The sequence below is a fragment of the Poecile atricapillus genome, chromosome 3 (assembly GCF_030490865.1).
Source record: "Poecile atricapillus isolate bPoeAtr1 chromosome 3, bPoeAtr1.hap1, whole genome shotgun sequence".
In the NCBI taxonomy this organism is placed as follows: domain Eukaryota; kingdom Metazoa; phylum Chordata; class Aves; order Passeriformes; family Paridae; genus Poecile; species Poecile atricapillus.
The window spans coordinates 56,616,907-56,632,071 of record NC_081251.1 but is presented as its reverse complement, the minus strand read 5'-3'; the positions used below and the strand labels follow the sequence as shown (position 1 = coordinate 56,632,071).

General features: G+C 40.1%; 1 protein-coding gene across 2 annotated transcripts; it reads right to left on the bottom strand.

Annotated features, from left to right (window-relative positions):
• Nucleotides 1-14,286, bottom strand: TBPL1 (TATA-box binding protein like 1). 2 transcript variants are annotated; one of them, XM_058835459.1, is made up of 7 exons: nucleotides 14,093-14,286; nucleotides 8,236-8,422; nucleotides 7,524-7,606; nucleotides 6,571-6,634; nucleotides 4,762-4,865; nucleotides 4,575-4,669; nucleotides 1-1,708 (listed from the first exon to the last, which is right to left on the bottom strand). In XM_058835459.1, exons 2-7 carry the CDS (start codon nucleotides 8,368-8,370, stop codon nucleotides 1,638-1,640), a joined length of 552 nt encoding a protein of 183 aa, XP_058691442.1. In that variant the 5' UTR covers nucleotides 8,371-8,422; nucleotides 14,093-14,286; the 3' UTR covers nucleotides 1-1,637. The 2 variants fall into 2 exon arrangements, with proteins under 2 accessions (XP_058691442.1, XP_058691443.1); XM_058835460.1 differs by lacking the exon at nucleotides 14,093-14,286 and adding an exon at nucleotides 13,929-14,037.
• Between the last annotated feature and the right edge of the window lie 879 nt (nucleotides 14,287-15,165).

Below are 15,165 nucleotides of genomic sequence, written 5' to 3'. Positions count from 1 at the left end.
TACATTTATACATATTTATTGTATCTTTTTAAAAGTAGCATTTGCAGTTACTTTTAAGCATTCACCTCTCTTCTGCTTCAAATGTGCACTTATTGAGAGAAACATCTACTGGCTTCCAAGTCCAAGATTAATACCAATAATAATACATGCCAGAATCAAGCTTCATTGCTTGTTGGCAGCTCCTGTCATCAAAACTGTATACAGTAAGAAGAGTGTAGAAAAGGTCTGTGTTAATCATTCAGAAATAGGCTGGGGCTGGATTAGAGTGACCACAACATCTTCTCCAGTTGAAGCACAATTTTCCTGAAGTTCACATTTAAATTTTTTTCATTTGCATTGAGTAGGTGGACAAGGCAGTTGTTTTTTCTACAGTAGCTTCATAAATTGATAATGTAATTGAGCTATCAGAAAGCATCCAAGGGAGAGCCACAAGGATGGTGAAGGGTCTGGAGGGGAAGCCTTATGAGGAGGGGCTGAGGTCACTTGGTTTGTTCAGCTTGGAGAAGAGGAGACTGAGGGCAGACCCCATTGTGGTCTTCAACATCCTCACGAGGGGAAGCAGAAGGGCAGGTACCGATCTCTTCACTCTCGTGACCAGTGAGAGGACTTGAGGAAACAGCATGAAGCTGAGCCAGAGGAGGTTCAGTACAGGTATCAGGAAGAAGCTTCTCACTCAGAGGGTGGCTGGGCACTGGAACAGGTTCCCCAGGGATGTGGTGACAGCACCAAACCTGACAGAGTTCAAGAAGTGTTTGGACAATGCTCTCAGGTACATGGCGTGACTCCCGGGGTGTCCTGTGCAGGGCCAGGAGTTGGACTCGATGATCCTGATGGGTCCCTTCCAACTCAGCGTATTCTACAATTCATCTACAGGAAAACACTTGCTGTAGACAGTTATATTTAGAAATGTCTTCTCTTCATGTAACAAGAAGAAAATACTTGAAGTCTGGCATGTAGTTAAGAGAACTGGGAACAAACCAAATTTCATCCTCAGATAAACATACGTAACTACTATAGATTTCAATCTAACCCACGCACAAAGTTTTACACATACTACAAACAGAAACAGAAGGTATCAGCAAAAGACTATTCTTACATTGTTTCAAATTAATTTGCAACTATACAATTTAAATTGTAATATAAAAAGGGAAGGAATATAACAGAACAGGTATGAAGAGAAATATTTTCCAAACTTTTATTTGTGCACATTCATCAGGTGAAAAAGATAACTTTTACAGCTTCTTTGGTGCCCAATATTCAGCATACAAAAATGTAAAAGACTATTCACAAATAAAACACAAGCTCAAGCTAAAAAAAAAAAAAAAAAGGTCTTAAAAGTAGTGCACATCGTGACAGCTTTGCTTATGAATACACAGAAATTACTGCAAAAATAAATAGAATGTCTTTTTAAAAGCAGCAATTTCATATCTTGTAAACTTCCGTTTTTACAATACAGCACTGTTAAGAGTAAAATCCAAAAGAACTGGAGTCTATACTGTAGCCACGAGCAAGTAAAAGAGTCTGTATTCCTCTGCTATGGTTGGTCCAGTTTTCCTTTTTGCTTTTAGTCCAATGTGCAGCAGTCTTTGAAGGTGCTCGGTTAGGGAACCTAACCATCAAGTGGTGAATTACAAAATTTATTTCCTGCTTTCAAACACGAATGGATAAATCTGTTCAACAGCACTGGCAACAGCCTTTACGTTTGGCCCTGAGACACAATTGAAAAAAAAAAGGCAGTAGGAAGAGAAAAATCAGGGAATCAGAAATTAAAACAACAGAATCTTAAAAAAAACTCCTAATATTATTAGCAATCACAACTTCATACCACAGACAACAAGTTCTCCCCCATTTCTCCTAACTTAACAAAGTTTTTCTCTTCATGTGAAAGTATTTTCTTGTGAGAAAATCTTCAAGATGTCCTACATTTGTCAATGGATAGATTACAATTAAATAATACTGTCATTTAATTTCATAACAACATGTCTGTTTTTCAATTTACTGGCTTAAACAGCCCAAAGAAGAGGCTGAGTGGCAGAGGTAAAATAAGTTACTTTACTTATGTCAGTCTTCTAGGAATTTGTATTTCTTCAAGCCTAGCCACTTTTAGCTCATTTTAAAAACCTACCAACAAAAGCTACTGTTAAATAATGCTGGATTTAACTGAAGTTAACGTTTCAAGCAAGGTTATTTTAGGTTTGAAAATTATAGACTATTACTCTCTATCCCTGGTTTTGCAAATAGCTTCATCATTGATCTCAGGACAAAACCGGCAAGCTAGGGAATGGTTTTATCATCTCAGGATGACACATATGAAGGTTATCTAACATGATCTACGAGTATCCAGGCAAAGAAAAGGATAAGTGACCTAGCAATGCTTTCTGGTGGTACCAGACCACTTTATGCAATGAAAAATTAAGATTGCAAAGAAGTGAGCAATAACATGCCAGAAGATATTAATTCTGGATAGAAGCTTGGTGATGTAGATAAAGGATAACATAAATTTCTCGCACACTTTAATGAGTAGGAGCTCAGGGTTTTTGTAACCCCACTTTAGACTTCAAAAGTTTCTTCCAAGTATAGAGAAATGTTTGAAATGACTCCCAAAACCAAAACTCAATCATAAGCTACTTAAGTAATTACTGCTTTATGTGCTCAGTCAGAATGCAAATGGACAAGAATAGGATTCTTCCTGTACTTTCAAACTGCTCGAGTGAAGCACTCAACCAAAACAAGCCTGGTGAAAGATACTTGTCTTCTGGGTAGATACTGCACCCTCCTTAAATTTGGCTGCTATTAGAAAAGAAAATTCTCAGGAAAGGAGAAGCCTTCAAAAAGTGAGAATACAGTAGGCAAATAGTTCCAGAAAAAAAATGCTACTCTCTCTAAAGCTGAAGAGATGTAAAAACTGGATTATCATTCTATGGCATATAAGAGAAGGAAAAAAATGAAACAAAATAACACAACCCCCCTAAACAACCTCCTAATTTCTCATTTTGGAGTCAAAGAAACAATACTTCTTTCTATTACATACTAGTGATTTTTATTATCTTATACGAAAGTTAACAAAATCTTTTTATGCTTGTCCCATGAAAAGAACCCACCTTCCTGGGTTTTTTCTAACATTTCTAATTATGTATCTCAAATAAAATGCTCTGAGTCAGAGGTATTACAAGTGCTAGTACTACAGAAAACAGGAATCTTTAAAAGAAACCTCATCTGAACCCACTTGAGAAGAAGTGCACCAAGGCTGAAAAGCAATTTAAAACATTTTTAGAATAAGAAGTGTAAGACTCTGGACAATTTTTTTCCTGTAGAAGAAAGGCAAAGCAGAAGCCTACAAGATCAATAGAGGTCTGAGTTAATTTTTCAAACTCACTGCAACAACTAAACTAGAAGGATACAAAACTTCTATGTTTAACATATTTACCTTCCTATTTGAAAGGAAAATTCTGAAAATATGAAAGTGATTTTGTAAGCAATGAAGTAATAAGAATCTTACAGAGAAGCTAAATCTCATTAGGAGGCTGACAAGACATGCAGAGAGCTTTTTATTATTGAAGTGATACTAAGGCTTCTTTGTTTCAAATTTAGTTCCTAGTTTTGGCTAGACCAGTTGCACTGTTCTGAACATATACTGTAATCTTGAAATACTTTTTAGTCCTTCATTTTTAGATTACTGAAATCTGATGGAAGTTTGGCTCTCTAGAAAACACTGCTTCCAATATCTTGTGGGAAAAGTTCGGCATAAACACAGTAATTTGTTAAGGAATTAAGATGTGGAAAAAAAAAAATCCTTACCCAGCCTCTGAACCAGTAGCTGAGCTCTAACAACTGCAAGAATAATTCTTGCTAAAGTGATAAACAATGATTTTTTTGGCTCTGTAGCAAAAACCTGATTTCTTGTACCTGGACACCAGTGGTGGACATCTCACAAGCAAACAAAAAAGAGAATGAAAAATAAAAATGATGAAGAGAGAGGAAAAAATGGCATGGCCTCTCCAAGACCCAGGACAATCGTGTCTCTGTTTACACAGGAAAAATCACTGATGCCAGTGATGTGGTGGTTCTCTTAGCTGAGCTTCAACAGAAGAGAGCACAAGTCTGAAGAACTGGATATATTGGTCAGCTTCGTTTATGACAAAATGCTATGCTATACCTTTGAGTTTCCACAAATCTGCAGTTTGGAAATATGTATTTATGAAAGGGATGTTGTTAATGCTAAATGCAGTGTAATTAACACCTCTACAAACCCAAGAAAAGAAAGAAGAAAATTCAAGTATTTAAAGAAACAATAATTACTCACACTCTTAAATGATATCTTACTTTTGGTTTCATTAAAAAAACAGACTGTGTACATTCAGTCTAACTAATTTTTTGAACCTATCAATAATAACACTTGCTCTACAACTCTTCTGGCACTTTCACTCAAAAACAAACTAGGTGCTAGCACGGGGAGACAAAATATTTTCAACATTATCTTCTGACTCTTTTAAACATCTTGCTTTCCCAAACCTACTGGCTCTAAAGTTAAATATTCCCAAGAAGTTAAATATTTATTTTTGACATTAAAATACCTGTAACTGTGATACTGCCTGTGGAAAAAATCTGTAAGGTAGCTCTGAGAGATTTTATTCTGTAACACACGGCAGGATGAAGTTCTGGTTCATAACTAGAAAACAAAATGAAAAGTAAAAAAGAGAGATCTAGAACTGAAAAATAAAAGCTTAAGAAAGGATGAAAATTCTTAAAAATCTTACGTACCTCGCATGAGGTCTGTTATTCTTTGTAAATTCTGGCAATCTGATCTCAAAGGGCATGTTGCACACTGCTAAAACATTCACAACTTTAAAATCTGTGAAAATTACCTTTTCAAAAGAAAGGGAAAAAAAGACATTAGAAATTTACTTTACAGCAAGTCAGATGCATGGGTTGCAAAAAAATAAAAAGACAAGGATACTACTTAGAATATTTTGATGAGTCAAAATTAGAACCTTGAGACTGATGCCCTTCTAATAGGCATCTAAAGAGTAGTTAATGGACTCAGATAATTTACCTTTATATCCTTCTGTGGTAGAGTAACTGCTGAAATAGATACCTCACAGCTGTATCATGGTCACTACAGCAGTATGGTTACAGTTCAGTTTAAGGATGAGACACAGAAACAACTCAAACTGCTGTACTAAACACCTCCCTACTCAAAAGAAACTAAATTTAACAGCTCATGGAGCATCAAAGTAAGCAGAGACAAAGCTTAAATATTGTTGTGACCTTCTTTAATGCCTTGTTGCTATACACCATCTCCATTAAAGCTAAGAATAAGAAAAAAGCTGACAACTGTTTTGCTTTAAGTGTCCAGTGGCCAGTAGAGCAAACAGGTTTTCTACCCCGCAATTTTCTAAAACCCAACTCAAACAACTTGAATAACTTTCAGTTATTCTTTACCACAGACACTTTAGATGACAACAAAATAGCCAAAAGACAACTATATAATGAAACTGCACTGCTGAGAGGTCAGTGTTAGCAGTGTCACTGGGGAAACTTTTGCTCATTTTCTGAGATTGCCTAAACTTTAAATGGTCATTCTTCTTCAATCTATACTTTTTAGAAAGATATTAGAAAGAAGCAACTTAGACTTAAATCAACTTAATCTTCAAATATAAGCTGCTCACTTTATGACAAAACTTGGTGTGTCCACCCTGGAAGTACTGTGAACCTCACTGACTTAATAGTCTATTCCAACTTTAGAGGGCTGGGTTCAAAGTACACATTTGTGACAGTATGAGTGTCACACTTTTGCTGAGGTCTGATGCAGCATTACCAGACTGCCACCACTGCCTTTATGTGCTATAATCAAAAGTAGTTTCTCCCTGAAAATGACAGCTACTGTGTCTATTTAATTGTCCGTCCCTAAACTGAACCTGTGTGTAAACAGCAGAACAGACTATCAGGAAGTTTTAGACCACTTAAGTGGTTCATGTTGCTGTTTTTCAACCCTTACTGTGAAATGCAAGTGGTGTTCCTGACTGGTAATGTTAACCCAAACCCAGATAAAAGAGGATGTTTCCTGTCCCAAGTATTTTATTTGGCTTATTTCCAGCTGTGCAACATGACAGTGCAGGAGCACTTTTTTTCCTTCCTCTTTAATTTAAAAGGCTCAAACTTGCCCTTATTAAGATGGAAATATATCTGCTATTCCATCAGTGGTGAGTGAAAATTAAGTTCAAATTAGAGTAAAGTTTCAGCATTTTTCAAATAAATCTTTTGAGATATTGTAAATTCTATCTAAGACACATCTGTGGGTGGTTCACATATTAAACAAATTTCGTTGCTCATTATCCAGTGAAGAAGCACTGCTCTCACTGCTTTGAGCTGCCAAACAAAACTCAAATCCACAAAACAAAACAGCTTCTCTTTAAACAGCATCTGGAAAATGTATTCCGACACAAAAAGGGCATCTGAGTGAAAACACATTAACTGCTAAATCATTATGCTCCCTCTTCTTTGTTTCTTTCTAAAAAATTAACTACCAGCATTGCTTGAGTCATGCAAGTCCTTTTTCATCAGAATTACCTGAAAACCTAGTTTCTGTAGACTACGAGCTAGTCGTCTGGCACCAAATTTAGCTTCTTCTTCACTATAAAGGAGAAAGAAAAAGATCTAACGTTAACAGAAATAGAGTGTATAGTTGTGCACATACACAACAACAGCTACTCAGATGACAAAATGAACCATTATATAATGTAGCACATCAACCATGATCTCATGGACAGCCTTCACTTCATCCTACTGTAAGTATTTTAACTAGATAGACATTCCAATGCTTCATACCCTGTTTAAAGAGTATCTTGGCACTTGGTCCCAGCTGAAGTGAGAGACATGTCATAATCATACATGATTTTAAGTACCCTTAACAGATAAATAAGGTTATGGGTAGTCTGGAGTTAACATCCTGAACAATCCTCTTTAATTTTGGAACAGAGATCATACACAGAAAGTATGCAAATTTACTATTTTACCTTACCTTATCCTTACTTTGAAATGCAAACATATCTTAAAGGAATTTAGCTCTTAAGAGTTTAGTGAGTGTCAGATGTATCTGAACTGAGTCTGCTTTTACTTCTTTCCAGTCCCTAAACACTGTAAAACTTGATTAAATTCAGGTGGGGTTTTGTGAAAAAATAAAAGATATCCTCAGGAAAGGTCACCCCTTCCCAAGTCTCAGCTTCTAGCTAAACACATAGAATTCTTAAAGGCTCCTCAAATCTCTTTAGGATTTTCTTAATAAGGCAGCTTTCCCTGCTGCTCTCCCAAGAAGGCTAAACTGATGTTTAAGATTTCAACACTGTCTAAGGCCAACACTTAACATGGAAAACTGCCCAAATACATAGCTTGACATGGGTCTACATGTGATCCAGTGTGAGCCAATCTAAGCAGGAGCAGGTACCACCTCTTCATCATTTACAATGTTGTGTTTTAAAATACACAAGGATTTAGAGCTAGAGAAAGAATCTTCAGGAACTCACCTTGTGGCTCCTGTGCAAATAACTTTTCCTGAGGACCAAATTGTGGCCGTAATCCTAGGTTTCCTAAGCTTCATTAAAACCTTCTAAAAAAGAAAAGTAGAAAAATTGCAAATTAGCAGTAATTCAATTTCATACTGGAAAAAAACCCAAAAACAGTTACCCAAATCAAGTAAGGTTACACTAAAACTCCCTTTAGTTTTGGTAGGCTTGAACTGCTCCTTCATCTCTTTCAGTAATTAAAAAACTCTAGCTCCTGAGAAGAGCAAAATAAGCATGAAATAGCCAATGTTTCAGTGTACACTAAATAGATTAAATGAAGACATTTTTCACTGAATAAAAAGCTGAAAACTACAAGCACCATGCGGATTATTTTCTTATTACAGTGTTTTGATATTGCTGATTCCTTATCAAGATATATTTTCTTGACACAGCCATCAAATTTTGGGAGGCAAAACAGACCCTGAGGTGTAAAAGGCCTCATCACATACCTTGTACACAATATTCACCTCACCAAGAGCTGTCTCCTGAGACAGCATTTCATCACTCCCATTACTGTACAAGTAGTGTATTAGTGACTAAATAACTACAGCAAGAGAAAGAGAGAAAGAAAATTCTGCTTTTCTCTATCCACCATACAAGTATTAGGCAGATGAATGTTTAACTTAAGGAACATTTCTAAGAACAGATAATTGAGATATGCTGAATCTCTTACCCCAACATCACGCTTGTATATCACATTTGCTCCCTCTAATGCAATCTTCCTCAAGTTTAAATGGCATCTTGTTCTAAAAACACACACTACATTTGTGATTAAAATGTCCAGTGCAACATCACTGTCCGCATCCATTGGGGTGATTTACAACTCAGTTTTCCCACCAGCTCACCACGAAGATCACATCCTGAGAAGCAAAAACGATAAAATTAAACATACCAATAGAAAATTGCCTATCAATGCCATTGTATACATTTGCCCCTTAAAAGAGACAGGAAGCAGAAGTCCCTACACTCTGACTCCTTTAACAATGTGTGGGGAGCGGGAGGTCTGCATCCTTTGTGCTAGAAAATAGGAGGTAATTTGTTCAAAGCTATGTTGCCAGACTTAACAGAAATGAAGTACATATACACATATATAAGAGTATTTTAAATTGCCAGTTAAATATGTTACAATTCTTGCTAAGTATATTAAGACACTGTAAAGGTTACTGAAACTTCTTCCACAGCTCCAGTGGATAGTCTTTCCTCAGGTCGTTTGAGGATGTCATTAGACACCTCAGGAAAATACACTTCTGTGGCTGCTGAAGTTGATAACTCTGAATAGTTTGACATTTGCGTTGGAATGGATGAGCTTATGAATAACTTTGAACTAACACCGGTTACACAAACTGCAGTCTGTAGACAGCCTGTTACCACAGCTTTCCCATCTTCATCCAGCACTCTTGGCCTATCTCTCCCAACAAGAGCTTAAAGCAAACTATACAGTGTCCTGGTGGCAGCACCAGCCTACAGGAAGGCACTGTAGGGGCAGAGTGAGACAGAATGTTTCTGAGGAAAAGCACAGGTAACTGAAGGCACAGCATGGCTGCCCACTGCATGCACTGCAAACCTAGGGCACCAGGAAGCATCCAGGTTGCCCATGCACACCAAAGATGACATTCCTCACACACACCTCAGCTAGGAAAGAGAATCCTAACATTGGCAGCTGGGCTACCACTCATCTCAGCCCAACAACGCCCAGCATCTCTTCTGTAACCATACAAAGCCAAGACAGCAGGCATCTCAAACAGATCTCAGGTGACGAAATGCAAAGGGACAAGAGCAAAATCACTGGTATACAGTGAAATGGACTTATATAAGCATTTTAGCAGTGCTTCATCCAAAATAAACAAAAAGAAAAGCAAAGAACCAAATCAAAGAAAAACTGTCACATATGTGAAATGCTCCACATGGTCATTGCCATGGGAGAAGCAGGACACTGTGCATTAAGAACAATAACAAACCTAACAGACTATGATGTATTTATATAACTTTAAATATTTTTGCCTTAAATTCTATATTAGAAATCTTCAATATACAACATTAATGTTATTGTCAGTACTTTCATCTGACGGTGCCTTCCTAAACATCATGTTATAATCTGTAAACAAGAACTCAAGGTGCATCTCTGACTATTACTCTCTGACAACACAGAAGAAACAAACTACATGGCAGATGTGCACAGCATACTGGGTCAGCTGCTGTGGTGGTTACTGCTTACACTCTGCAGCTTGTTCCCTGCTGAAAGAATTATTCTGTAATTGTTGGCTTGTCCAATACAAGAAAAGGCAAGATGAATGATAATACAGAAAAGAGATGAAGAAACAGCAAGAGGAAAACAGAAAACCCAAAGGTTACATGTGGGGGTGGAGGGAATGCAGGCAAAGAAGAGAACAAACAGTAACTAATTAGTACTCCCAGATCCCTCTTTTAATCTTTTTTATTGAACCAAAAATTACATGAATCCTCAAAGTTAGAAATTACTTATTCCATCTGGTTTTGATGGACTACTACAGATTGGGCAAGTAATTTATGGCACCAGATCCAAAGATAGCACATGTGCAGATTTTGAATGGCATGCAGGCAGGGCCAGCATGGAGCTGGAACCCATGGCATCTTCAGAGAGGCATTTGTTTTCCACCCTGGCCTCAACTCCTGGCTCTTGCTGAGTTCATTTACTGGAACTCAGGTCTCCTAATTATCAGTGAGCATCTGCTGGCACACTCAGCCTCTACATTCTGAAAGAACATCAGTGTCGTGCATAACACCATTGAAAGGTTGCTAACATCTAGGCAAACCATAGTATTGTATGATAATGTCCCCATAAAACATGGCTTATCTTAGAAAGATCCAAGGAGAAAAGTCATGTGCTCATTCTGAACAAAGGAAACAGTGGTTGAAAAGAGAGGAAAATTACAATTTAAAAAGAAAAGATCTATTATTAAGGCAAAAAGGCGGCTGTGGAGCTGTCAGTAACAATGTTTTCAGCAATTACAATGTATCTTGGTTAGAAGTACAATCTACTTGCATAGATGTTAAGAGGAGAAAAATTACACCGATTACAGTGGTGTGCCCCCATTTTAATTAGCCATGTTCTGAAAGCTCAAGACAACAGATACTAACGAAGGGGCTTTTTGATTTGAAATTGTATATATTACTGCAATGATTTTGAAGACACACATTCCTATGGAGCATACAAATACAACGTAAAACTCTTCCAAGGCATGGCTTGGAAAGATTGAGTAAATCAAAATGTTTCTAAGCTTGGATACTTGTGATCCAAACAGTAAGCGTTAGCACATCCCAATCTTTGATTTAAGCATTGATTTTAATGTGACACATCTTACAAGAGAAGATGTCCTGTTACCTTTTTTTCAGAAGCCTTAAATAACTTCAGATTCAGAGGAACCGTGAGAACAAAACCAACTTAAACTTTCTTAAAAAATAAAAATACATGGGCTACATAAAAAAAAAAAGAACATGTTTACAAAAAAAAAGGTCTTACAATGTCCAAGAAAGAAAGATGTTGCTCTTATTTACACATATCTCCAGCAAGCATGACTAGCTGGAACATTCTGATCCTCCTCTTTCCCAGCTGTCTCCTGTATTCTCTTCTATTCATACACGCTACCATAGCACTGATTGTTATTTCCCAAAACCTGAATTTCTGCATTTCCATATCTTTTCTGCAAAATGGGGAAAATACCGTTCCTTACATATAAGCTTATTTATATTCTATACTTATGCAGTTACACTTGCAGAACAGAGAGCCTGAGTAGAAACTGAACATCTGTTTTTTTCCAGTTCTAGATTTGCAAATGCTTAAGTTGATTTTATTGAGCTCGGCTTAGGTTTTGTTGTTTAATTTTGCCCTTTGAAGTTTCTCTCATCTGAACTGTAGAATTTTGGCAGTCTAAATCTCATTTCTAAAATGATATTTTGCCAGCTAATGTTAATTAATAATAGGTTAAAACTGAAAATAATTTGTCTACATGTACAGCATTGATTTTAAATTATGTACTTCACTTGACTTTCTCCAACACAAGAAACTAGCTAACTTTGATTTCAAGCTGTTTTGCACCATTGATAACACAATTTATCCCAACGGAGGAAACAAGTTTAAATACATCTCTGCAGAAGTTTGCATTATTTTGTTTTAAAAGGGAAATTTTAGAAGATTGTTCTTTCTTTTCAACATAGATTTCAGGGATACATCTGGAATATTACCCTAAGAGGGAAAAAAAAAAAAGAAGAAAAAAAAAAGTAGCTAGATTAAGCATGACAATTAACACAAAAATAAAAACAACAAAAGCTAATGCAAGGATATTTGAGACTGTAATGTATCTTACTGAAACTAGAGAAACTCCACAGAATAAGAAATATTTTGGAGGGAAGAATGAACACTAGAGTTCTTAAACGATTACCTCTACATCCACTGTTAGAATCAGACATACTATTTTAGATACTCTATAAACACACATGAAGAAAAAACACCCTGCACGGAAATCTTACAACCTTAAAAAAGCCAACACTCTGTCTTCAGAAAGTTCCAAACCAACCACAGCACCATCATCAAAGAAAAAGAAAGGCACTTGGGACAGGATATATAAACAAAGTATTATTTTAAGCTCTTGACTACCTCTGATCCAATAAACTCGGAGCTATAAAGGTAGATGGGGGATATCTAACAATGGTTATGTTAATGTCAGAACAGTTTAATAAACACCTTTTTCACCAGCAGTTGAAGTATAAGCAACTTTTACTGGTTATTTTTAACCTTTCTCCAAAGCAGTTCACAAACTGACCAACTCCACAAACAATTCCAACAGCCCAGCTGAAGGGATATTGGTCACTATTGTGTCAGTAGACATTTGTCAAACTAATGCCTGAAAAGAATCTTTGAAGAAGTTAACATGAACCTCTACAGGACGTTTCCATACGAGAATGGAGAATAAATAAAGCCTATCAGGAACGGGGAGAGATGATTACATCCTTCCATTCTAGATGTATTTGTGTTTAGCCCCTCAGGAAACGGGTCCATATGAAACCCTGGAGGTGACAGACCTCTGAAATCTGCTTGAATCCTTAGACACAGTATGGTCACAGTGGCTGGTGAATGACTCCCCAAAAACCAAGAGCAACATAGCTACTACCATCTGTGCTAAACATCCTCTGCTCCAAACAATTTCCTCAGTTCCAGCCACTGAGCTAGTGGGGCACGCTTTTACTTTCTGTTGCAATGGCAAGTTAAACTGTGCCTAAAGCAAAAGGCCATCTTGAAACTACTATTCTCACCTTTCAGGATCTGCAGAGTCATGACTATTTATATTTTGGAGGAGAAAATTTTCGAATACGTGCAAAGCCAGTATCAAAGCATGGATTTGTTCAATTGGATCCATCCACAGAGTGATACTATCAGCTATATCATAAGCAAGTAAGACTTCAGTCCTGCTCTTGGACAAGCCTACTGCATCTCCTTGGGGTCGTCCAAAACAAATCCATTTGCAAGAACAAAACCAAACAGTGTATAGAGCAAGACAAGAAGGCATATTTTAAATAATTCATAACACGCCATTTTACTCAAATCTTTCTCTCATCAAAAGGCCCATTCATATTCAAAGCAAGATGCACTTGAACTCAAGTTTGTGCCATCTTTCTCTTAGAACATCTAGGAATACTTGAATGCCAGGCATTAAGAAGAATCCTTTTGGTCTTTACAATACGTGGAAAATCATCATAAGCATGACAAAAGTCTGAACCAACAAATTCAGTGGCCATTCCAAAATGATGGAACGTCGTAAGAAAAGTAAAAATGTTTAGCTGAAACAAAGTATTTTAAGGCAACGGATAAGCCTCTCACCCCCTCTCAGTCAAACATTTTTACCATTTGCGCGCCCCAGCTGAGGAACTCAGTACTCTTAGGAATAGGAGTACTCTTCCTATTCCCGCTGCTGGGAATCTCACTCAAAGCCCTACACGCACCAGTGCCACAACGCTCCGGTCAACAACTATGTCTTCTCCCCCCTCAACCCCAGCCCGAAACTTCTGCGGCCAGCACGGCACAAACAAAGCGCAGGCAGCGAGGCGGCCTGGCCACGCCGAGCTCCGCCGCTCGGCAGCGCCGGCTTGCGCGGACATCGGCCGCCGCAGGGCACGGGGCAGCCACAAAGCCCTCGGGGCCGGGCGCGGGCCGGCCGGGCTTGTCGGGGAACGGGCCGTTCCCCCGCAGGATGCCCTGCCTCTTCCTCCCCCTCCCTGCCCCGGCGGCCCCGGCCACGCACACCCTCCCGCCCCGGGCGCGATCGGCACCGCGGCGGGAGGCACCGGCAGGGCCGCGGCGAGGCGGGGGAGGCCCCGCGCCGCCTCTCTCACCTCGGCCGGGCAGCGGCGGCGGCGGAGAGGGGGGGGAGGCGGGGGTTCAACGGCGGCGGCGGCTCCTGCCGGGCCGGGCCCGCGGACCCGAGACGGCGGCGGGGGAGGGGGGGGGGAAGGAGGAGGAGGAGGAGCGCGGCCCGTCGGCGGGCGGCGGCCGTTACCGTGCGGGCGGGCGGCCGGGCGGCGGTCGGGGCAGGGCGGGACAGGGCGCAGCGCGGTGCCGGTCGGTGGGTGCCGGTCGCCCGGCGGCGTTCCGGGTGCTGGGCCGACTCCCCGCGACAATAAACATCCCCCAGCGCCGCGGGCATAGACGCGGCGCGGCTAGAGCGGCCGCCGGAAGTCACGGCGGCGGAGGGAGGGAGCGAGGAGGGAGGGAGGAGAGAGGGAGGGGGCCGCGCTTGCAGCGCTTCCGCTGTCGTCCGCCGGGCCCGGAGCTGCGGAACACCCCGGGACCGGCCCGCGGAGCGCTGCTCCACACGGAATCATAAAGCGGGACAAGTGATTCCCGCAGCGGGTGATCTGGTCCGACCTCCCTGCTCAGGCAGGGTCGTTCCACAGCACATGGCACAGGATTGTGTGCAGATCATTCCTGAGTATCTCCAGTGAGGGAGACTCTGCACCCTCTCTGGACAGCCTGTTCCAGTGCTCTGTCACCCACACAGTAAAGAAGTTCTTCATCATGTTCAGCTGGAACTTCCTGTGCATCAGTTTCTGCCGTGTCTGTCTTGTGTCCTAAAGCTTGTAAAACTGGTAACAGGCTTCAGGCTGCCACGTCCAAGGCAGCGCCTTTGCCTGCGAAGCTGCTGGAGAGCTGATGCAGTTTTCAGCTCACGCACCAGGCCTTTCTGTGGGGCGCCGGCCTTGGCACCTCTTCAGCTTGCTGCACCCCTTGGTCTGTGGCCTGGCCGCTCCACACACACTCTCTGACTGAAGCGAGTGGTCAGCGGTGGTCTGGCAGGAGCCAGCAGGCATTAGGGCTCACAACAGCACTCCACCAGTATTGCCGCTCCACACATGCATGCTGCACTGCAGCAGGGCTCTGGTCACCGCCTCTTGTCTAAATAATAATAACAATATATATATATATATTAATTTGAAGTGACTTTATTTGGTACTGGAGAGATACTCCACACCAATGATCTGTGGGAACTTGGTATATGAGCAGACTGCTCACCCCAAGTGAAACAAAGACACAAGCAGGTGACCGAGAAGTCTCAAATATGCCCAAGTCCCA